The sequence below is a fragment of the Hyla sarda genome, chromosome 12 (assembly GCF_029499605.1).
Source record: "Hyla sarda isolate aHylSar1 chromosome 12, aHylSar1.hap1, whole genome shotgun sequence".
Taxonomy (NCBI): Eukaryota; Metazoa; Chordata; class Amphibia; order Anura; family Hylidae; genus Hyla; species Hyla sarda.
The window spans coordinates 76976293-77002396 of record NC_079200.1 but is presented as its reverse complement, the minus strand read 5'-3'; the positions used below and the strand labels follow the sequence as shown (position 1 = coordinate 77002396).

The 26104-nt window shown below is 45.2% G+C and overlaps 1 protein-coding gene across 14 annotated transcripts in view; it reads right to left on the bottom strand.

Moving 5' to 3' along the window:
- The window catches only part of BCAS1 (brain enriched myelin associated protein 1), a 205107-nt gene that overhangs the window by 105754 nt on the left and 73249 nt on the right, over positions 1–26104 (bottom strand). For all 14 annotated transcript variants that reach the window (XM_056548663.1, XM_056548667.1, XM_056548664.1 and 11 more), the window contains exons 4-5: positions 12103–12644; positions 3243–3359 (exon numbers count right to left, since the gene is read on the bottom strand). In XM_056548663.1, the coding sequence (XP_056404638.1) occupies positions 3243–3359; positions 12103–12644 (659 nt within the window). The remainder of the gene's footprint in view (positions 1–3242; positions 3360–12102; positions 12645–26104) is intronic.

Here is a 26104-nt window from a genome sequence, read left to right as displayed (position 1 = left end):
ATTGCGTCTTTTTTGGGTGCCTTTTTTGATAGAACAAAAAGCAAGTACTCTATTTTTTTTCAGTGTATACTAATTTATCATGTGCTTTTTTTTTGTTTTTTGTTTAGACGCATTTTTTTTTTGCACAAATGCGTTGTTTTTTTTAACAAAAAAATACACCATCAAAAAGGAAACATAGGAAAATGTTCTACCGGGGGATGCAGGAGCTGTCCCTCAACACTGCTAAACTACAACTACTCCCATCATGGGACAGAGTCTGTCCCATGATGGAAGTAGTTGTAGTACCGCAGCGCTGAGGGACGGCACTTGCACATTCCCTAGCTGCAGGACTATTTTGGGACAATTAGGACTACTACTGCCATCATTGACAGACTCTGTCCCATGATGTGAGTAGTTGTAGACTCTCTCCAGAGACCTGCTGCGATCTGCATTTATTAACTGTACAAGCCGATGGCACATGCGGCTCCACTGCGCTCCCCACTGGCTCCTGTATACAGCTCTCATAATTCATAATCCCAGCCACCAGAGACAGGAACACTGTTTGGTGAATAGCTATTCACCAATCAGGGTAACGCATTTCATAATCCCCACCGCCGGGAGACAGGAGCTCTGATTGGTGAATAGCTATTCACCAATCAGAGGGACGCATTTCATAATCCCTGCCACCGGGAGACGGGAGCTCTGATTGGTGAATAGCTATTCACCAATCAGAGCTCCCGGCGGCGGGGATTATGAATTATGAGTGCTGTATACAGGAGTCGGGGGGAATCGCAGTGGAGCCGCATGTGCCGCCAGCTTGTACAATTAATAAATGCCGATCGCAGTGGGTCTCTGGAGAATGACCTGCTGCGATCAGCCCCTGTACTATAACTCCCATCATGGACAGTCTGTCCCGTGATGGGAGTAGTTGTAGTACCACAGCGCTGAGGGATGGCACTTGCACATCCCCTGGCTGTGGGACTTTTAGGACTACTACTCCAATCATGGACAGACTCCGTCTATGATGGGAGTTATAGTCCAGAGGCTGAGGAGCAGATCGCAGCAGGTCATTCTCCAGAGACCCGCTGCGATCCACATTTATTAGCTGTACAAACCAGCAGCACATGTGACTCTGATGCGCTCCCCACCGTCTCCAGGCTCCTGTATATGCTGTCATAATTCATAATCCCCGCTGCCGGGAGATGGGAGCTCTGATAGGTGAATAGCTATTCACCAATCAGAGCTCCGGTCTCCCGGCGGCGGGGATTATGAATTATGACAGTGTATACAGTATTCCCTGCCTGGAGCTGGCGGGGAGCACAGTGGATCGCAGCGGGTCTCTGGAGAATGACCTGCTGCGATCTGCACCTCAGCCCCTGGACTATAACTCCCATCATGGATGGAGTCTGTCCATGATGAGAGTAGTAGTCCTAACTGTCCAAAAAGAGTCCCGCAGCCGGGGGATGTGCAAGTGCCATCCCTCAGCGCTGAGGAACTACAACTACTCCCATCATGCGGCAGACTCTGTCCCATGATGGGAGTAGTAGTCCATGGGCAGAGGGACAGATGGAAAAGCTGTCTCAATCCTGAGACCCCCTGCGACCTTTACTGCTACGCCCCCTAGTGATGATATCATTAGGAGGCGGAGCTACACAGTCCCGGCCTGACTCTGTTCTCATTATGCGTTTTGCATAATAGGAACAGAGCCTTTCTGGCAGTATGTTCCCAAACATGGAGACTCCAGCTGTTGCTTAACTACAGCCCCCCATGATGGGAGTTGTAGTTTAGCAACAATTGGAGGCTCCCTGTTTAGGAAAATGCTGCATTATGTGCGCTCTCCCCAAAGGAGAGCGCAAAAAATGTACTAACCCATATTTCTTGTTTTTCTTTTCTTCTCATTTCATTTTAATAAAATGGTTAATGAGGGCTGAGGGGGAGTGTTTTTTTTTAAATAAACAGTTTTTTTTCAATGTGTTGTGTTTTTTATAAATGAATTTTCGTCCTTACACTCTGTGGACCGGGCCCTCTGCATCCGACCTGTGGAGTGGTACCCTGAAGGCAGTGAAAAAATTGCAACAGGGTAAAAAAAGGACTGTTTCCACACACCAGCAAAAACGCAAGAAAAAATGCTAGAAAAACTGACAAAACACAGGAAAAAGCTGTGACAGTTTTTCTGGCGTTTTTGCTGGTGGACAAAAAACCTCAATGGAATCCGAGCCTAAAAGCTATAGAACAAAATCCCTGTGTCCACTTTCCCTGTGAGGTGCAGCTCAGGTGTATAAATAGAACTGTGTGGAGATTTAGAACTTTGCACAAAATTTATCATGTGGCTCGCACAAGTATGGAAAATTTGGTGCAATTGATACATTTCCCCCAATAACTTTAAATACAAATAATGATAACTCTCTGAGTACAGATAATATGGTAGCTGTTACCCGCAGTCCTATGTAACACCACACATAACACACAACAATAACTTTGAGTACAAATAATGATAACTCCCTGAGTACAAACAATTTAGTAGATGTTACCTGCAGTCCTATGTAACACCATAGAAAATACACAACTATAACTTTAAATACAAATAATGATAACTCTCTGAGTACAGACAATATGGTAGCTATTACCCGCAGTCCTATGTAACACCACACATAACACACAAGGATAACTTTGAATACAAATAATGATAACTCTCTGAGTACAGACAATATGGTAGCTGTTACCCGCAGTCCTATGTAACACCACACATAATACACAACGATAACTTTGAATACAAATAATGATAACTTTCTGAGTACAGACAGTGTAGTAGATGTTACCTGCAGTCCTATGTAACACCATCGAAAATACACAACTATAACTTTCAATACAAATAATGACAACTCTCTGAGTACAGATAATATGGTAGATGTTACCTACACCACCGATAACAGTGATAACTCTTGGAGAAAAGTTAAATATTTCAGATGTTACCTGCAGTCCTATGTAACAACACAGATAACACAGTGATAAAACATCATGGGGTTAAACACAGTTCTATGTAGCACTATAGACAGTATATTTTCTGCTTTGCTACTTTTGCCATACTTTTCTCTGCTACATCTCTATGTTTACTTAGAACACAACCTTTATTCCATATAAGTAAATAAAACTTCAGTGTAGTGAATGCATTTCCTTTTCCTAGATTGCAAGCCTTTGGAACTAGCTGCCTAGGGACACCATTGCTCTATGCTAGGTACGTATGCAGATGCCACAGTCCTTACCAGGGTCTTGAAGAAGCTCATGACTGGGTGCAGCTCGGCAGGTGGAGTGTTCTGTGTGTCTTCAGATGCGCTGCTCTGCTCCTGTGCACTCGTTGCCTGGTCGTAATCATCTACGCTCTGCAGGGAGAGACAGATCCTGTTTATTCAGCTCAGTGCAGCCCTATTCTTTATTTGCCTCATTCCTCTCACAATCCTAATTCCTCTCATTCTTGATCCCACATAAGGCAAACAATCGGCCATTGTCAGCGCATTGTTATTGGCTATAATATATTCACAATTTACCAATGGCTCGAGTAACATTCTGTCCTGCTGAACAGAGCTGGCCACAGACACGGAGCTGCGCGCGCGGCCGCCTAGACAAATCCCCTTTTCTTTTTGCGTCGTTGACCATTTGCGAGATGGGACACGTGTCTGTGTTATTGGCTCAGACTTCTTCAATGGACGATTATCCGTCAGCTACAAAGGGTCTTCCTTCTCTCTCTCCCGTCTTTTCACTTTCAGAACTAGTAACATAGTAACATAGTTCATAAGGTTGAAAAAAGACCAGAGTCCATCAAGTTCAACCTATAACCCTAATGAGTCCCTAATGCAGTGTAGAATATATTCTGGCCTCAAGTATTCTGGGGATGTTACAAACTGTCTTATGGTGAGGAGATGGTAGGATAAACTAGAAGAATACCAAGACACAGGCAAAATTGTAGAAGAGAGATGATACCCAGCACTCACCAGTAATGCACAGTGAGATTTATTATGCCATAGTGTAGAGCAAGGACCCGTTTCGGCATGGGAGCCTAAGGCAGACAGCTGAGGAAGGCTCCCACGCCGAAACGCGTCCTTGTACTACACTATGGCACTGTGCATTACTGGTGAGTGTTGGGTATCATCTTCTATCTGTGGCTTTACCCTACCTCATGCACCACCACAGATTCCACATAAGTGCCAACATATCCCTATATTGAACAGGCAATATTGTGTGAGCTAATGACCCAAAACACTACATTAGACCGGACTTGTTCAGATCAAGAAGTGACGTTGTGAAACTTTGCAAACTTTATTATAGATGTTGCAGTTTTCTGTACAACCAACACTAATGATACGTGAAACCTTTGCAAAATTGGAAGGGTATTCAGATGGCACACACAAACACACTTTGCTACATTTTCAATAAGGGAATTAAAAATCTTACCAGGAATTTCATTTTGGCTTTGTTTTTTGTTTTTTTTTTGGAGGGGGGGGGGGGGGGGCAAACCATGTACTCCAGTCACAACCAAAGCAACATTTACAATTCCTCTGGCTGTTGCCCAATATGTAGGATAAGTTCACACTGCCGTTGTGCTCTGACCTGTTCTGGGTCCATTCATTTCTTTTTTGTTGTTGCTCCAAATGGATCCAGAATGGCTCGGAGCACAACCTAGGCCTCTTTCACACTATCGTTGTGACACGGTAGTGTGACGGCTGTCGGGGGAAAAAATACAGTTTGCGCTGTTTTTTCTCCTGCTACTTCGATGAAAAACAGCGGCGCCCGACAGACTATAATGGGGTCCATCGGGACCCGCTGTTGACAGTTGCACCTCATCAAAATGATGGCCGTCAAACTCGGGGGGGGGGGGGGGGGAAATAGAGTTTGATGGCCGTTCTTCACGGGCTGCAACGGGAGTGTTAAAGATGCCTAACACTGCTGGGTGCTGACGGATCCCATTGACTTTAATTAAATTCATCAGAGATCCAGTATTTTACTGGTGTTGAGCGGAGCAAACAATAGGTCATGCTGTATTTTTTTTCTCCGCTCAACTCACCTCAACGGTGTTCCCTGTACCAGAACGCAACAGCTGTGTGAACGAGCCCTTACCTGAACTATAGAATTTTAACCTGCTACATTGCATTCTCATAGTTCTTAAACCTCCTTCCCCTTTTTTGTGGGATTGTGTCATAATACAAACCTCAGAGGGACTCGAGGTTCCTGGATGCAGGGGTGAGCTCAACAATGTCCAGCAAAAAAAGGATTCCGATGTTGGAGGGAATGCATTTTGAGAGATATGTGCAGCACCTTTTCTCACTGAGTATCACAGATTCTGAACCATTACGGTCATGTGAACTGAGACCAAGATTGTAAATGCAGCTCTGGGTGTGACTGGAGTATCAGGGTATGTTCACCACTGAAGAGTTCTGCCTGAACTTACTGCCTATTACTTTCAATGGGATTTCACTCTCCCATTCGGACAGCGGAATTTCCGCTTTCAGCATTCTGCAAAAATATAAGACCAATCTGAGAACACATAAATTCCACTGAAATTCCTTCTGAATTCCATTGTAATTCTGCAGAGTTGCAGAAAATCCGCTGTGTGAACATACCCAAAGACATAGGGGGAGATTTATCAAAACCTGTGTAGAGGAAGAGTGGTGCAGTTGCCCATAGCAACCAATCAGATTGCATCTTTCATTTTTTGCAGGTCTCTTTAAAAATGAAAGAAGCAGTATGATTGGTTGCTATGGGCAACTGCACCACTCTTCCTCTGTACATTTTTTGATAAATCTCCCCCATAATGTTTGGAAGGTAAAAATGGCAGGATGAAGATGAGGAGCTGTACAGTTATGGTCTGGGAGCTATAAGGTTATTGTGTATCTTACCTCTCTCATTTTTGTAATGTGACCGATTACCAAGGGTTACTGCTCCACTTGTCACTTGCACCAGTTTTGATGAATTTTCCCTTATCCTCCTTGTGTACTTGTATACTGCAGTCATGAGCAGGTGTAGTTGCCCTGGCTGCCATGTTTACTCATTGTCAGGGAAGTAGAACCTTCTCCCGAACCCTCTCATAAATTTTATAGCAGCGATCACAAGACCCTGGCAGCTGCTGTGAGCGGCCATAAATGTCATTATCACTATCGACTCCACAAACACGTCCAGCGCCTTCATCTCCCCTGCCTCCTGGCCTTAATGCAGATGGTGGACTCACTGACTACCAGTTTGTGAACACTACACCTGCTGTCTGTATGTCCACATGTACTCTGCAGGTGAATGTGATCTATTAGTCCCTGTTATCAGCCATTTCTCTGAATGGAGGACAGATTACACAATCCATTAGTCTTGTGTGATGTCCCAGTACAGGACATGGTCCTGCACTACCTTTAGGCCCTGTCAGGTTGAGACCCTCAGTGACCTGGGGCCTCCACTGCAAGGTCTCCCCCTGTTGTTCCATAAAGTGTATATCACTTTAATGCCTAGAGAGTATCCTAATGTATAGAGCAGAGTTGCTGTGGGAGGTCTCAGGGACCTTTCAGATTGTCAAATGTTATGCAGTCACATGATTTGTTGTTACATGTTCTCCAAGAGAGCACCAGCTTTACCTATGAACTGGAGCTTGACCAATGGGCCTTAGTCCAGCCAGCCAATATATAAAGGGACAGCCATTACAATTCACTCTCTTCCTTTACTGAGAACCAGCAAGTAGAGACATCTCTGTGCAAGTGACCAGCTACCTGGAAGGCCACAAATCTAAAGTCATTTCAGTAAGTCTAAAGTCTATGTCTGCTGTCACTACAAGTAGTCAAGTCCTGCATATAGTCAAGCATCAGGAGAAATCTCAAGTCAAGTCTATTATAATTGGTCCAGCAAGCTGCGAGGTCCTTCTGGGTCCTGGCCACCTCTCTGGGAATCTGGGCTTAGCTGTGAAGATAATTCCATCTGTCTTATACTCAGTAAAGCCTCCGTCTCACCATAACTGGTTGTGGACTCTCATTTCACTACTAGCAGTTGGGATAGTGGAGAAGCCGGGTGTGTGGTGTTCCAGAACCCTAAAACCACACTGGCGTCACGAACACTAGGGATTAATACCATCTGATCCCCCCACTCACACCACTACGCCCGTTGTCCCGCCATACACCGGTGGTCCACCACACTTTGTTAAGCTATGTTCACACAGTGCGGCTTTTCTTGCATTGCTCCCATGATTTTGCTACGATTTTAGTAAAATTTAAGCAAAATGGCACTATTTTACAGAGATTTGCGCACGAACCATGTTATGTGAAGATAGCCTTATTGCTTTTATTTTCCTAAATAGCACTAACCTATAGTAAAAGCAATACAGTACATCCAAAGGATGGAAAATGTAAGGGCAGGCTGGTATCCGAAATCTTGGTCAGGGGTTCACTACTTAAAATCTTAAGAATCATCACAGCATTTGAAAGAAGTGTTTATGTGACGTTTTGGTTCTCTCCAAAAAAAAAAGGTTCTAGGATAGAATCAGAATGTCGCATTTTTCATGTTATATGGAATGAACACTTATATTGGACTTTTTTGGAGTGCTGCTGTGATTTTTTAAGTGTTTATTTATTTATATTATATAAAACTATCTATCTGTCTGTCTTGACTGTCTATTTATCTTGTATATAGTTGTTCCCTGGTTGTATCCAATTCTTTGTTATCATGTCAGACATTTCTACATCTCATTTCTAGCTGCGGAACAATAGACAAAAAGACATACAATGTATGGATAGGGACATATGTAACATTTCTGCATGTTAATACTGAGGGGCTACACTGGAGTGGGACAAGGCCATTACTGCCACTTCTTTCTCACTGAGAGCATTGTCTTCGCTGCTGAAGTGTTGTTTCAGTGACGTCGGCGTAAGTGAGAGGTGGATTGTGTTTAAGTGCAACAATCAGAGATTTATATGGGGATACATGGAGAAATCAGTATAGAGTAGGGACTGTATATCTTAAAGGGGTTCTCCACTCCCCCCGCGCTGCGTGTGGGCTGCATGGGTCGCATTGAGGGGGCATGACGTGATGTCACAACCCCTGCTAGCACCCAGCGTTCGGAACAAAATGTTACAAACCCTGGGGCAGTGGAGTACCCCTTTAAGCTATGGAGGTTCTCCGCACTCTGGGACACCTGATAGTCTGGAGCTTCAATTATTTTGTCATGTGCCCGAAGCAATGTGTGTGTTTTACACACTTTATAAACCCTTTTGTGCCCCCTAGGGGGCATGACTTACCCAAAGATGGATGTAGTTTCAGGGTTTAAAATGCATGCGGAAAAAAACCCACTGCCTAGTCTACTTTTACACTTTCTAACAATTAGACAATTTTTGATTATCTTTTCTCAATGCCCTGTATAAATTCGGGTGAAGATCCTTTTAAAAACCATGTGGGTGCAGCTGGATGAAAGACTTTCTACTGTAGAAACCTCTAGGGATGTGACAATGCGCCCTAGAGTTCACAAGTGGTGCTGCAACTAATATTTGCATAGTGTTTTAGGGGAAGGATTCAGCTGCTTGTGCCCAGGTCACAGTGTTCTCATGGTTCACATCACGTCGGTGGAGTCTCGTGACTTGCACCCACTACCCTGTCAAGTACATAGCAGCTTGGTTGCTTAGTCTACGTGGTTGATCTTATTCACTGCACAAATCAACACTTCCTAAATATCACCACTAACTCCCTGTGTACATCTTGGCCGCCTCTCTGTTTACTCATGTAACATTTCCCATTGTCCGGGTTCTTTCAGCGACTTGTACTACTGGAAAATCCACAGAGCCTTTAATGTTATCCGTGTATTAAACTAAGGCCTGTCTGGCTGAGACTGTGCCTCATTGTAATTATTTCTAAAATAAGAGACTGATGACACGGCTGGCAAATGTCAGTGCGCCGCGTGTATATTTATAATATTGACCATTGTATCATGTTTGTCCTGAAGTAAGAAATAAAGATGTAAAAACCAAAAATCATGGAATTGCATATTTCTGACACTGGATCCGTTTTCTTACAGTTTCCACTTTTTCCAAGGATCTCAAGGAGGCAAGGCTTATGTGTAGTGGAAGTTTCTGGGAGGTTCTGTAGATGTTCTCTGGCAGGGCTTAAAGGGGTACTCCCGTGGAAAACTTTTTTTTTTTAATAACCTGGTGCCAGAAAGTTAAACAGATTTATAAATTACTTCTATTAAAAAATCTTAATTCTTCCAATACATTTTATGGGCTGTATACTGCAGAGGAAATGCTTTTCTTTTTGGATTTCTCTGCTGTCATGACCACAGTGCTCTCTGCTGACCTCTGCTGTCCATGTTAGGAACTGTCCAGAGCAGCATATGTTTGCTATGGGGATTTTCTTCTACTCCGGACAGTTCCAAAAATGGACAGCAGAGGTCAGCAAAGAGCACTGTGGTTGTGACATCAGAGAAATCCAAAAAGAAAAGCATTTCTTCTGTAGTATACAGAAGTAATTTGCAAAACTGTTCAACTTTCTGGCACCAGTTGATTTAAAAAAAAAAAAAAAAAACAAGAGTACCCCTTTAAAATGGCCCGTGAATGGGAATCAAATGGAAGGTCCAAAATGTTCTTAAAGTGACATTGTCTAGGGGTGGTACTCACTAAAACACCCCTGATCACTGGGCCAGACCAGTATCATGAGTGCTGAGTAGACTGGAGCACCTACAGATTTTGTCTAGTAGAGTTCCCCTGAGGATGCATCGATCAATATATAATTCACTAAGACAGCAGAAATGGCTCTTACAGCCCCTGTCCACATCCCTAGAGATATCAGAGAGGGGGTCCACCCTCAAGACTCCCCTCTGTACAAGCAGCTCCTATTCTGGCAGACTCTGTTGTTGTACTCAAGGGTGAGAATTTATCTTAGTCATGTTGATATTAGAATTAACCCTTTAGATGCCATGATCAGCGAAGATGGCGGCTGGAGGTCTCTTAGCTTCCTCTGTGCCATCCGATCATCACTCTGATTATACAGTCTGTCTTTGCAGGCTGTACAAGCAGGGGCATAACTATAGGGAGTGGGAAGGTAGCAGTCGCAGCAGGGCACTGTTGCCTAAGGGTGTCCCAAGGCACATTTGCCCCATACAATCATTGCTATGCAAACACTGTTAGCAAATGAAAGATTTTCAATTCCTTTGAGAAATAAAAAAAAATGGGCAATAAAAAAATATATAACTAAGACACTCCACTAAAAATAAAAATACAAATGAAAATCATCCAACTTTTCCCATTTTATAAATAAAGACATGTAAACAAAAATAAATAAATATAGGTGGTGTCACCACATGTGGAATATTTATGATACTGCATACATGGCGTAAACTGATCATGCATAAATGGCGTAACTTTAAAAAAATTCCAAATGCCAGAATTGCTGATTTTTGGTGCCTTATATACTAGTAATAAAATTATTAAAATTGACCAGAAAGTCCTATCTAGACAAAAATGGTACCGCCTAAAACTATAAATCATGGGGAAAAAATGTGCCCTCGTATGCGGAATATTTAAAAAGTCAGAATAAGGCAATTTTAACCACACTTATTTTCATACAAAACATTGACTTTTTTTTAAAGTAGTAAAGTAGAAAAAAATGTGGTGGCCCAGTTCAGAAGGTGCCCTTCTGTACCCCTGCCAGTCCTATCAGGCAGATTCAGTCAATGTCCCCTGGCCCCACACTCCTCAGAACTATCTCCACCATATCAAGTTATGTATGGGTTAATGTAATGTTGTATACTGTATTAATATGTTATTGTGTCTTTAAATCTCTGTTACTAAGGACCTTTGTTGTCAAGGGGAGGAATGCATTGTGAACAGGTGGCTTGTTGGTGACCAATGGGATCTTTCAAAACTGTCCCCTTATATAGTGAGATCAGGGTTCAGCTCCCTCTCTTGAGCTCCTGCTCTCTTGCAGTCTTAGCTGAGTTGCAGCTTGAGTGAGCACCTGAGGAGTCTGTGTGATCCAGGATGTCTAAGGCCTAATCCAACCAGCACGCTTCTACTTAACCCCTGCACCTGTAGTGAAAGTCAAAGATGCAAGGTAGGACTTAAACCAGTGGGAATTCTAGTCAAGTCTATTCCAAGCAAAGTCAGTCCAAGTCAAGTCTGTTAATAAGCGTGGTTGCATCAGTCAAGTCAATAGCAACTATATGTCCCAGCAAGCAGATAAACTTCCTGAAGTTCACCCTGCATCTCCCCAGAACTGAGCTGTAAAGGCTTTAACACCTTGTCTGCCTCAGTAAAAAGCCATTGTTCCGTGACCTTGCATCGGAGTGATTATTTGTCCCGCGCCTGGCCCAGAAATCATCGGCTATACCTCGGGTGGTGAATTAGGCAAACCGTGCCCTGGCGTCACGAACACAAAGGGTTAATGCCATCTGCCCAAAGGGTTAATAACTAGTGTTGAGCGCGAATATTCGAAATGCAAATATTGGCACTTCGGGATTTCGCGAATATTTAGAATATAGTGATATATAGTCTTAATGATAAATATTCGCTTATTTAATGCAAATTTTTATGTGAATTTAATGCAAATTTTTATGCAAATTTTATTTTTTATGCGAATATCGGCACTTCCAGACTGGACACTGATCCCTCCCTTCTTTTAGGTGAGAAACGATTGCGCATGCGCACTATGCAAATTTTATAAAAAAATTTCGCATAAAAAAAACGAACATTTGCGAATTTTGTAAACATAGGACGAATATTCGTCCATATATTCGCGAAGTATCACAAATTCGAATATGGCCCCTGCCATTCATCAATATTAATAACATCTACCCTTCCAACACCCTCACCACAAAAACTTATGTAAAAAATTGGGTATCATAATCTTATGGACCTACAGAATAAAGATAATTTGTCACTGGTTTTACTGTAGATTTTGTGGTAAAATGAGTGATCCCATTACAAAGTACAATTGATCCTGCATAAAACAAGTCCTCATATGGGTCTGTAGGTTGAAAGAATTATGTTTAAAAAAGCAAAGTGGAAAAAATGGAAAAGCAAAAATAAATTAAGGGTTAAATCTGCCCCAGTCTGAAGACTATAAAATGTAAATTATATGTATCCAGACCTATCTTTCCATTACATTTCTCACCTGTGACTGGAGATCATCGCTCGGTGGAGAACTCTGTAGCGCCGCGGTTTGATCCACATCAATGACCACCGGTTCGTTTATTGTCACCTCATTTTGCACACTTGGCTTTTTCTCTGGTTTGAATATCTTTTGGAAAAAACTAACTTCTTTGGGTTTTGCCGGAGGCTCCTCGTCTTCTTTGGGTTTTGTGGAAGGCTCCTCGTCTTCAGCCAACTGCACTGAGGGAGGAGCCTGATTCTGAATGCCACCTCCATTTTCCTTCACCACCACGGTGTCTGGGCCTATGGGTGTCATCAGTTGGGTTTGGACTACGGGGGACTCTTGTAATGTTATCTCTTGTTTCATAGGGCCAACATCTCCTTTACCATTGGGCTGGAAACTGGTGCGTCCGGGGGAAGGGCGTGAGATAGTTAGTCTGAACTTAGACTTGGCAGCCGGGGGAGGTGGAGTGGTGACAGATCCATTGGAGATAGGACTGAAGACTATGGTTTTCTGGGAAGAAGTGATCATGTTTTCCTGCTGGATCACTTGTTTGGAGCTCACTATAAAAGAAAATAAGAGCAAAATGTGAATTGTAATGATTTCTGTGATATACCCTGCAGGACTATCCTAAGAGACAGGCACAAGCAGTTTTGGTCTAAAACATTTTACCTTGCTTTCTAGTGACTACATCTTAGTAAGGCTGGGTTCACACTACGTTTTCTCCCATACGGGAGCACATACGGCAGGGGGGAGCTAAAAGCTCGCGCTCCCGTATGTCACCGTATGCGCTCCCGTATGTCATTCATTTCAATGAGCCGACCGGAGTGAAACGTTCGGTCCGGTCGGCTCATTTTTGCGCCGTATGCGCTTTTACAACCGGACCTAAAATCGTGGTTGACCACAGTTTTAGGTCCGGTTGTAAAAGCGCATACGGCGCAAAAATGAGCCGACCGGACCGAACGTTTCACTCCGGTCGGCTCATTGAAATGAATGACATACGAGAGCGCATACGGCAACATACGGGAGCGCGAGCTTTTAGCTCCCCCCTGCCGTATGCGCTCCCTATGGGAGAAAACGTAGTGTGAACCCAGCCTAACACTGTCTCTTGAGGTCTAACATGGTCTGAAATCCACCTCCTGTCTTATCAATTACACAAATTACTCTGGTATTCTCCCATGCTTTATACTGCAGCTCTACCTTTTCATATTGGCTGCATAAGTTCAGCAGGACTGTATATTATGAGGTGGCTACATTACAGTAAGGACAGGAGATTATTAACTACAAGGAACTTAACCACCAGTCATTAAATGGTTTATCACATTGCGATAATGGGGATGATCCTGAATGACAGGTTTAAATGGGGTTCTAGAATTAGAGAAATGATTTAAAGCATAACTTTCAGATCCCACAAAAAAACAAGACTGACTGTTATGTTACTCGGTGCCTCATCCTGATCATTTACATGTCATTTTTATGTCTCTATCACCGATATTTCACAAACAAATAGCATATTACAGCTGCTCAATGTCTTTACCATTTTGTCAAAGGGAAGGGACGGGGCCTGCACTGTGATCACTCCTCCTCCCTCACTGCTCTCCAGAGCCTGGCAACCCTGCTCTGTAACTTTTTCTTCTCTGGATTTATGCTGCACACACACACAATGATTATTGGAGATTGCCTGTACTCTACCACCAAAGACAATATGGTGAGTGTATAACTTAGATCTTTCTATGTCATTCATGTGTGTCATCCTTAGGCAGTCTTGTAATGCTGGGACTTGTAGTTTTGGAATAGTTTGAGGTACACTGTTTGGATAACTCTTTTTTGCAACAGTGTTGCCTTCAGTTGTGTGCCTACAGCTTTTGCAAAACTACAACTCCCAGCATGCCCAGATATCCTGTGACTGTCCAGACATGCTTGGAGGCACATGATTGGTAAAACTCTGTGTTACAGCAGTGTTGCTGTAGGCTGTGTTCCTCCTGCAGCCTTGTCAATCAGCCATCTCCCATGGACACACTGATGGTGCTATAGGACTCATCAGTGTCCCAGGAGGTATGGGAACACCTAGTGGTGGGATTTTCAAAGGCAGTTTTGTTTAATAAAATGTGAATTTATTTTTAAAGAAGTTTATTAGAAAAACTATTGTTTTGCCAAAACGTACAACATATAAAACGTTTTGATATCTGACAGTGCCCATTTAAGTTAATGGGACTGATAGGTTTTCTAATATATTCAACCTGGGCATGGATATAATGCTGTTTTTGGAAAGAAGACACCATGTTTTTTTAACGGGTACTCCGGTGGATTTTTTTTTAAAACCTGTTAAGGACGTGGGGCGTATGCATACGCCCTGCATCCCGAATCCTTAAGGACGTAGGGCGTATGCATACGCCCGTGGGAATTCCAGTCCCAGCCGCTAGTCGGTTGGGGACCGGACCGGGATTCGTGCTGGAATTATTCAGCAGGCATCCCGGCACATCGCCGAGGGGGGTCCTGAGACCCCCCCCCATGTCGGCGATCGCAGAAAATCGCATGTCAATTCAGACATGCGATTTTCTGCTATTCCGGGCTGATCGGGTCTCCGGTGAACCGATCACCTGGAAAATAGGGATGATCAGAGCTGTCAGTGACAGCCCCGATCATCCTGAGGGATAAGAGCGAGATTGCAGCGCTGCGATCTCCTCCAATCCCCTGCCATTGGTCAGAAATTAATTCTGACCAATGGCAGTGCACGACAGGGGGTTGCCATGGAACCCCCCCCCCCCCCCCGCTTTTTCCACCCTGGATGTCGGGCAGAACGGGAGGGGGAGAAGATGGAGGCCGGTACCTGAAAAGAAGATGCTGTGGGGACCTCTGATCACCGGAGACATCCAGCGGAGATCACGGCGCAGGTAGGGAGGTGACGTGGGGGGAAAAAGAAAGGTGGCAGTAAAGTGATCTTTACTGCGCCCTTCCCAGTGGTTGCCAAACTGCAACTCCCAGCATGCCCAGACAGCCAAAGGCTGTTACAGTGGTGCCCAGACGGTAGCCCTCCAGATGTTGCCAAACTACAACTCTCAGCATGCCTAGACTGCCCAGGCATGCTGGGAGTTGTAGTTCTGTAACATCTGTCCCTTCAGATTTTGCAATTTTCATGAACATTTTGAAAATTGCTGCTCTACTTTGAAGTAGACATATTGTATTTGTGAATCAATATAATATTTATTTAGAATATCAATTCTCCTTACAAGCAGAGAGTTTCAAATTTAGAAAAATGCAAACTTTTAAAAATTTTCAGGAAATTTTGGGATTCTTCACCAAGAAAGGATACAAGTAACAACGAAAATTTACCACCAAAATAAAGTAGAATATGTCATGAAAAAACAATCTCAGTTTTAAAATCTCGGTAAAAGCATCGTAGAGTTATTAATGCTTAAAGTGACGGTGGTCAGAATTGCGAAAAAGGGCTCAGTCCTTAAGGTGAAAAAGGGCTGCGTCCTTAAGGGGTTAAACAACAGGTGCCAGAAAGTTACAGATATGTACATTACTTATATTTAAACATCTCTGCTGACACTCTTTTTTATTATAAAAATACAAAACAATTTCAAAAACGAAAACACAAAACAAGCTTAACCAGCTACAACAGAAATGTAAAATAAAATAAAACCCTGCCTGACCGGCTAGCCCAGCTTCAATGTATTCTAAAATATACCAAACTACAACTATACTATACCTATAAACCTAAGCAAACTATGAAATTCACACCCACACACACAAAAATAAATAAATAAATAAATTAGCTCAACTTGGCTAATTAAATGAAATAAATAAACCAACATAAAATTCAGCACCACCTGGCTATGACTCAAAATCATCCATACTTGGGGGAAGAAAAAAAAAATACATACAAATACACACCGACATAATATAATATAATAATAATACTACATAATAACAGCTGGTCCGACTGCCCTTTTCTTATGGCTAATGCTACATAATATAAAACAAAATACATAACACAAAATACATAACACAATATACCAACAAATAAATAACATAAAAGTCAGTGTGAACGATGCCATAGTGTGTGATGATTTTAAGGATGTGGAATCATTGTGGGTAGAATTACAAAAGGAGGGAAATACTGAAAAAATAGTATTTGGTGTAATCTACAGACCCCCTAACATCACTCAGGAGATAGAAGGTCGGTTGCATAAACAAATAGAGAGGGCCGCCCGGGCAGGTACAGTGGTAATAATGGGAGATTTTAACTATCCAGATATAGATTGGGGTCGGGGGTTGGATAAAACTACAAAGGGGAGAAAATTTCCAAAATTTATTGCAGGATAATTTTATGGGCCAGTTTGTGGAGGACCCAACAAGAAGTGATGCCTTGTTGGATCTGATCATTTCCAACAACGCAGAGCTGGTTGGTAATGTAACTGTGCGGGAAAACCTTGGTAATAGCGACCACAATATAGTTACTTTTGACTTAAAATGTAGAAAACAAAGACAGACGGGGAAGGCAAAAACATTAACTTTAAAAAGGCAAATTTCCCTGGGCTGAGAGCTGCACTACAGGACATAGACTGGGGGGAGGTGTTGTCAAATACTGATACAGAAGGTAAATGGGACATCTTTAAATCAACTCTAAATAACTATACAGCTAAATATATACCAAAGGGGAACAAATATAAACGATTAAAACTAAATCCTACATGGCTGACAAATGATGTTAAAAGAGCAATAAACAACAAAAAAATAGCCTTCAAAAAATACAAATCTGATGGGTCAGCTATAACATTTAAACAGTACAAGGAGCTTAATAAAATCTGTAAAAATGTAATAAAAACAGCAAAAATTAAAAATGAGAGACAGGTGGCCAAAGAAAGCAAAACTTATCCTAAATATTTTTTTTAGATATATAAATACAAAAAAACCAAGGTCGGAGCATGTAGGAACCCTTAATAACGATAATGGGGAGGTTGTGATGGGCAATCAAGAGAAGGCGGAGCTACTGAATGGGTTCTTTAGTTCTGTATATACTATGGAAGAAGGAGCTGACATTGGACAGGTCAGTGCTGGTAACACATCATGTAATGTACTGAACTGGCTTAATGTAGAGATGGTACAAGGTAAGTTAAGTAAAGTAAATGTAAGCAAATCCCCAGGGCCGGATGGACTACACCCAAGAGTTCTTAGAGAGGTAAGTTCTGTAATATCTGTACCCCTGTTCATGATATTTAGAGATTCCCTGGTGTCTGGTATTGTGCCAAGGGACTGGCGCAAGGCGAATGTGGTGCCAATCTTCAAGAAGGGCTCCAGGTCTTTGCCAGGCAATTATAGACCGGTAAGTTTAACGTGCATTGTGGGTAAATTGTTTGAAGGACTTATAAGGGATTACATACAGGAATACATAGGGGATAATAGTATTATAAGTGATAGCCAGCATGGGTTTACTAAGGATAGAAGTTGTCAAACCAATCTAATTTGCTTTTATGAAGAGGTGAGTAGAAGCCTTGACAGAGGAATGGCTGTGGATATAGTGTTTCTGAATTTTGCTAAAGCATTTGATACTGTCCCTCATAGACGTCTGACAGGTAAGTTAAGGTCTTTGGGTTTGGAAACTTTTGTTTGTAACTGGATTGAACACTGGCTCATGGATCGTACCCAGAGAGTGGTGGTCAATGATTCGTACTCTGATTGGTCCCCGGTAATTAGTGGTGTACCCCAAGGTTCTGTACTGGGCCCGCTGTTGTTTAATTTATTTAGCAATGATATAGAAGATGGCATTAACAGCTCTGTTTCTATCTTTGCAGATGACACCAAGCTTTGTAGCACAGTACAGTCTATAGAGGATGTGCATAAGTTACAAGATGACTTGGATAGACTAAGTGTCTGGGCATCCACTTGGCAAATGAGGTTCAATGTGGATAAATGTAAAGTTATGCATCTGGGTACTAATAACCTGCATGCATCGTATGTCTTAGGGGGGATTAAACTGGCAGAGTCACTGGTAGAGAAGGATCTGGGTGTACTTGTAGATCACAGACTACAGAATAGCATGCAATGTCAGGCTGCTGCTTCCAAAGCCGGCAGGATATTGTCATGTATCAAAAGAGGCATGGACTCGAGGGACAGGGACATAATACTCCCCCTTTATAAAGCATTGGTACGGCCTCACCTGGAATATGCTGTTCAGTTTTGGTCGCCGGTCCATAAAAGGGACACTGCGGAGCTGAAAAGGGTGCAGAGACGTGCGACTAAACTAATATGGGGCATGGAACATTTTAGTTATGAGGTGCGATTAAAGGAGTTACAATTGTTTAGTCTTTAGAAGAGACGTTTAAGGGGGGATATGATAAACGTATATAAGTATATAAATGGCCCATACAAAAAATATGGAGAAAAACTGTTCCAGGTTAAACCCCCCCAAAGGACGAGGGGGCACTCCCTCCGTCTGGAGAAGAAAAGGTTTAGTCTAAAGGGGCGACACGCCTTCTTTACCATAAGAACTGTGAATTTATGGAACAGTCTACCTCAGGAACTGGTCACAGCAGGAACAATTAATAGCTTTAAAACAGGGTTAGATACATTCCTGGAAAAAAATAACATTAATGCTTATGCAGAATTATAAAACTACATCCCTTCCCCTTATCCCCTTACACCATTCCCTTCAATCCCCTGGTTGGACTTGATGGACGTATGTCTTTTTTCAACCTTACTAAATATGTAACTATGTAATATACATATTACAGTATACATACAAATATAATAAATGTGCCTCACAAAACTATATACAAAAACCCTAAAATAAATCCTACACTAAAACTGTGCCCTCTCCCACACCACCCCTCCTGTACATGGGTCAGTCCATAACCGTTAGTACAGTTCTTAAAGGGTTATTCCAGGCCAAAACTTTTTTTTTTTATATATCAACTGGCTCCGGAAAGTTAAACAGATTTGTAAATTACATCTATTAAAAAATATTAATCCTTCCAATAGTTATTAGCTTCTGAAGTTGAGTTGTTGTTTTCTGTCTAACTGCTCTCTCATGACTCACGTCCCGGGAGCTGTGCAGTTCCTATGGGGATATTCTCCCATCATGCACAGCTCCCGGGACATGACATCATCATTGAGCAGTTAGACAGAAAACTTCAGAAGCTAATAACTATTGGAAGGATTAAGATTTTTTAATAGAAGTAATTTACAAATCTGTTTAAATTTCCGGAGCCAGTTTATATATATATATATATATATATATATATATATATAAAAAGGTTTTGCCTAGAATACCCCTTTAAGTCCAGTCCTTAACTGACCCATAACTTAAGTCCCCTAAGAAACAAAACCCCAGCACCCACAAATACACCCTCCCCACCTAGCACTCCAACCAACCAACTAAATAAAACATTATATACAAGACCACAACCCAATTTAGGCCAAAGTTCAGTGCCTGTAAGCCCTTCATATCATATCAGCTGAACTCAAAACAAAAAGCTATGGTGCACATGCAACAGGATGGCAGATCTGATACACTGAAGAAATGTAAACTCTTTCCCTAACTCCCCCTACTATTCTCCCTAATTCTATCCCTTCATTAAAACTGACCCTACTATCACCCTATCCCTATCCCTGTATGCCTGTCCCTAACTAAAATAAAGGTACTCTACCAAAAAGATCTAGCACCTAGGGCACATGAAAAGAAAACCCTCTCCATAGGAGAGAAGCCCTACTGGTACCAAGACTGCCATACTCCAAAGACCTGATCTTCCCGAGGTCACCGGTGATGTTCCTACAGACCTCCACCTCGGAGAGGACTTTCTGTTGGGTGGACACTAAGCACTGTGCGTTCCACGTGTGATACTTAAATGCTAAATTGACTAAAAATCTCGGCCACCGAGGGTCTTGAATGCCCCATAAGCCCACTCCTGATAGGTAAGGCCAGCAAGTTGACTCCAGCCGATGGAAGCGCCCACCCGGTTATAGACCCCTACGTTAAAGGGACAATGAAGCAGGAAGTGGTCCATGCTTTCCAGCGTGTCCACACACTCTTCTCGGGGACACCCTCGGTCATCAGAGTTCCTGTACTTCAGGTTGTCCCTTACACCTAGCTTCCCCTGAAAGCAGCGCCAGGCCAAGTCCCAAAACTTCTGGGGGATCCTTTTCAAGTTTAAAAGATACAACCCCACCCTCAGATGCCGACCTGGGCAGTCCCTGGGCGCCAGAGGCTTCTGGAAGTGGGTCAACAGAACCCGTTTGTCAAGGAACTGCCTTGACTGGGTCTTGATCTCCCACACTCCCAGACCCCACCAACGTATCGCCTTCAGAGTCTGGGTAGCATAAGATGGAAGATATCCATGGGGCGTACTGAGGTCCTTCACTTGCCCTCCTCTCTCCCATTCCTGGAAGAAAGGCCGAAACCACTCCCTGCAGGAGAGTACCCACGGAGGAGCCCTTTCCTTCCAGAGGTTCGAGATGTTAGCTTTCAAGAAGGTGTTGGTTAAGAACACCACAGGGTTTACCATAGATAAACCCCCTAGCCTCCTCGTGCGGTACGTAACCTCCCTCTTGACTAGGTTCAACCTGTTCCCCCACAACAGTAGGAAAAACAGGCTTAAACCCTAGTGTAGTAAGCCTCTGGCAAGATACAAACGCTGCCCAGATAGATAAACAAGGGGAGCAGGTACGATTTGATCAGGTGTACCCTTTCCCTGAGGGCCATAGACCAACCCTCCCACTGGTTCACCCTCCGAGTGGCATCCTGGAGCTTACCGTCCCAGTTTTTGGTGGGATAATCATCCTGGCCGAATGTGATGCCCAGAATTTTTGCTGAGTCTTGGGGCCCTGGGAGAGTGTCTGAGAGATCAAACGTGGGATCCCCCTCCCAGCCAGAGACTTTCACACTTATCCTGGTTGATCTTGGATCCGGATGCCTCCGAGTAGTGATCCGCCTCCGACATCACCACATCGACCTCCTCCCTCGAAGAGACGAAAATAGTGACATCATCAGCGTATGCCACCACTCTCTGGGTGAAATCCAGCTCCGCCAGACTCATTCCGACTCCCGCCAACGGCCCACAATCTACTCTCCGGACGAATGGATCAATCGCGAACACGTATAAAAGCGGGCTCAAAGGACAACCCTGACGGACTCCGGACCCCACCTCAAAAGAGCTGCCAGACCACCCATTCACCAGCGGGAAACTCTCTGCCCCTGCACATAAGATCTTAAGCCAATTTACAAAAGTACACGGTAAGCCATATGTCAGGAGGACGGACCAGAGGTACTCGTGGTTCACCCGATCAAATGCTTTGGCCTGATCCAAGGTCAGTAAGTACCCCTTCCAGAGACCCGCACTACTCTGCTCCACTGCCTCCCTGACACTGAGGACAGCACTTAAGGTCCTTCGGCCTGGAACAGAGCAGTGCTGAGCCCCCGAAAGGAGCCGGGGTGCAAACTTCACCAACCAATTAAACAGTATCTTGGCCAGAAGCTTCCTGTCCGTATTGAGAAGAGCTATGGGCCTCCAATTCTCAATCCGGCTTGGATCTTTACCCTTTGAGAGAACAATCAGGGCTGACCTCCTCATTGACTTTGGCAGAGTGCCCGAGGAGAGACACTCCTTGAATACCTTGGTCAAGAGGGGAGCTAAAGACTCCTTAAAGGTCTTATACCACTCGGATGTTAAGCCATCCGGACCTGGCGACTTCTTGGGGGCGAGCCCCTCGATCGCCAGTCTCACTTCCTCTTCCCTGATATCTTCTGCCAAAACATCAAGAGAGGGGTCTACCCCTGGTTCAGGAATGTTTTCAGCCAGGAAAGCCGACATCCTGTCTCGATCTAGATCCTTCCTCCCCAAGAGGTAGGAGACGAGAGGGGAGAAAAAGGTGCAGGGGGCGCTCACTGATGTGCACCCTCCACCACACCAACAGTGATATACCGACCTTGGAGGGGCCGCACTGGGACCTGTGCAGCCCTAGTGTTGGATGAGCTGCTGCTCTCCCACCAGCATCGAGCTCCTAAATAAGGACCACAGACCAGCAGCGGTGCAGACGCCAGACAGGATCATTTTCCAGCTCTCCCACATTGAACATCATAGGAATATGGGAATTGTTAAGTGGACCTGAGGAAGGCATCAGCAGATGCCGAAACGCGTTGTCCCAATTACTTTCAATAAAAATCGTTATCCTGCACCGCCTGAGTTTCTCAGTAATTTCACCACTTGAGCAGCGCCTCCAATGCACCGGCTTCTTTCCACCCTTTCTCCCCAAGAGGTGCAAGTAGAAGGATCTGACGACCTCCAGGATCCCTGATCTGGACCGATTCAGGGATCCCGTACTATCAACCAGTCCTGAGACTACTTTACTACTCACTGACATCTTGCAGTTCCTGTAAGGGTCGGGAGAGCGGTACTTCCCGCAATCCCTCTCAAAAACCAAAGATGCGTGCCTATCGTACTGACACCTCATCAGCAAGGACTTCACTCTGGAGATATCATCCCAACTACCTCCAGTCGAGACAAAAAGCTCAAGTTTCCTTCTCAGACCTTCATATTAGCGATACCTGTTCAGGGACCTGAGGCTCGAGAGCTGGCGGAAGAACCCCGCAACCCGCTTCTTGAATATCTCCCACCACTCTGACTTACTACTACAAAGGCCCAGTAAAGGTACCTGATTCTGAAGAAAATCCTCAAAGGACTATCTTATCTCCTCTTCCTCCAGGAGGGACGAATTCAGCTTCCAATAACCTTTACCCATCCGGCGGGTCTCTAAAACATTCAAGGAAAACAAAATCATACAGTGATTGGAGAACTCAACCACGGACATTGTGGAAGAGACGGCTTCCTCCTTCAAATAAAACCTGTCTATCCTAGACCTGCTGCTGCTACCTCGATGATAGGTGAAACCCGCGTGGCCTGAGGGGCTCCGGATGTGGGCGTCCTCTAGGCGAGCTTCCCTAACTATTTTATTAAGGGCCACACTATCGCAATCCAGCGGACCATTGGAGCCTCTCCTATCTTGGGACCTCGTGACATTATTGAAGTCCCCTCCAAAGATCACCTGCCGGCTTGTAAAAATGAAGGGGTTAATCCTCATAAAAAGATTTTTACGGCCCAGCTTAGTTTGTGAGGCATAGATGTTTATGAGCCGGAGCTCTTGTCCCTTCATGAGGACATCTAAGATCAGGCACCTCCCCATTTCTAACTCAATAACCAGTCTGCATTCAACCGGAGCGGTAAAAAGGACCGCCACCCCATTATACGGCTCAGCCGCAAGAGACCAGTGGGAGGGCCCGCGCCTCCACTCTCTTCTGGCTTTCACCAGAGAGGCTAGATCTGACAACCTGGTCTCCTGTAAAAAGAAAATATCGGCTTCAACACGGCCGAGAAAATCGAAGGCTGCGAATCTAACCGTATCAGACTTTATACTGGCACAATTAATAGATGCCAGCATCAGTGGGGTGAGTGCTGCCATCATGGGAGTTAGACGGCCACAACTTTACTTCTGCTTCTCCTTTTTTTACGCCCCCTCATCCCCTGAAGAAGAGGAAAATGCAGGACCACTTTTGGACCTTTTTCTTAAACTCTGATTGGTCCATGTGGTCCCCGTCCGGCCCCAGTCCAGCTCTGCCCTCCGAGGAAGGTGCCTCTGCAGGATAGGGCCCAGTTCCCCCCAGAGGTTCTCTCACCCTAGGCACCCCACCCTCACCTTCCCCCTCCAAGAAGGGGGAGGAGATGGTATCGAGGACGAGGTACCGGTTTGACAGGTCAATCAGAGGGGGGGAGTCAGGCTTCCGTTTTGGACCTGTTCTGTAGTACAAGGCTTAAAAGAGGGCTCAGACCTCTTCTTTCTCCCTTTCCTTTTGCCCTTGTCTTTCTTTTTTTGCCTTTCCCCACTCTCCTCATCCACACTTTCATAGTGGGAGGAATCGGAAGGGTCGGCCATATTGCCTTCCTCTCTGAGCAGCCTCCTGATCTCCTCATCCAGCACGTTCTCCCCCAGGGCTTCAGTGGTTACAGGGCCAGCTTCAGGAGCAGGGGCCGGAGCTACCCCAGTCACCTGGGCACTCTCCTCATGCCTTAGTTTGGCGGGGCCCTTCTTCCTCGTCACTAGCCCTGTTATGCCCCCATCCCTGCTCGTACCCCCCCAGCCGGGCAACTTCACAGCTCTCCCCGGCCGGAGTGGCCGCAGCACGGGCGAAGGCGCTCGGACAACGGCTGAAAGGGTGCCCAAGGACACCACAAAGGTGGCACAGGATCTGTCTGCAGGATGCGGCCAGATGACCCACCCCACCACACAAAGCAAAAACCTGTACAGTACAGGCTGCGCTAAAATGGGTGGGGCTACCGCACCTGTGACAGACCTTAGGCTGCCCCTGGTAAAAGACCTGGATCCTTTCACGTCCAAGGAAGGCAGCTGACGGAATGCAGGCAACTGTACTACCTGAATGCTTGAGTTTGACGGAAAACGTCCAGGCCCCGGACCAGATCCCGTGCTCATCTACATTTTTCTTGGGCATGTCCGTCACATCCCCATACCGTCCCAGCCAGGTCATGATGTCATAGCAGGAGAGTGACTCGTTACGAGTCAAAACGGTCACTTTCGTGACTGAGTTCTTACAGGAAATAGCCTTTACGGCAAAATCCCGCCAGCCGGGCTCATTCTTCGCCACTTCGTCGTTCGACCAGAAGAGTTCGAGACCCTCCGGTCGAACAAAACTGACGTCAAATTCGGACAAACCGTAGGGGTGAATCAGGGCAAAGATGTCACTCGCCCTGAATTCCATCTGGAGGAGGAGCTCAACCACTTTAGCACGAGGCGGGCACACATCCCTGCCCCTCCGAATCAGACGGACCACGTTCCTATGGTTATTGTCCTACCCGGGTGTCGGGAGGGACCAGACCACCTCCCCATTCTGCTCTTGGAATGCCCCCAAACCGTGCCTCTCTATCCAGAAAGACAGGTCGACCTCACCCCTTCCCTCTACCTGGATTGACCTGTCGCCCCTAAGTAGAGCCTCCAGGAGGTGCTGCTGCAAGTGACGCTGCAAGTGCTGCTGCAGGGGGACCCACGGCAGCTACATGAGCATAGCTCCTAGGAGCAGTCACTACCCGGGGGGCAGCCGAACCAGACTCAGACCCAGGACCACCATTCACACCACTACACCCACCAACATCCACACCACAATTCTCATCATCCATACCAGACTTTGTATTCATACCACTACTACTCCCACCATCATTCACTCCACTAACACTCCCACATGCACTCTTCTCATTCACAACACTACCACACCCAACATCCTCACATCCTACACTTGCGTCCTGCCTAACGTATTCTGGGCTGGCTGGGACTTGTAGTACTGCCGGTTTTAACAGAGTCTTTTTTGCTGGCTTAGCTGTTGCTGGGGTCCACTCTGATGGCTTCTCCTCCATGGGCGATGTTACTGCCTGAGCCTGGGGCTGCCCCTCCGAGCGCACCCCAGCTCCACCCACAACCCCATCATCATGTCTGCCCGACTGCACGGGCTCTGCAGCTGGCACTGGCGCTCGGACACTCTCCCCCCTCACAGGAGAGTGCCCCGCAGCACCCACAGACTGACCGTTTTCCGCTCCCGACGCCCGGACACTCCCCCCCTCACAGAGAAGTGCCCTGCAGCGCCGGTAATGTCCATGGCACTCGGGGGACCGCCCCCCAAGCACACAGACATATCACTTATCTGGACACTCCCCCCCCCCCCCCCTCACAGGGAAGTGCCCCGCAGTGCCAGCAACACCCGGGGAACCGCTCCACGAGCAAACAGTAGCATAGCTTGCCCTTCGTGCCTGGACATGCCCCCCACCACCCTGGGGCGGTCCCGCAGCACCAGGGCTGCCCACCTTAAGCCCAATAGGACTTGCTGGCTCTATAGCATCCTCTGCCATCTTGGATGCCATGCTGTACCCCCCTTTCCGGCCCTGCTTCACCACAGAAACGGGGACTGGCAGTTTGGGGAGCCCAGCAGTCTGAACCAACTTTACAGCTGGCTCAGACTGCT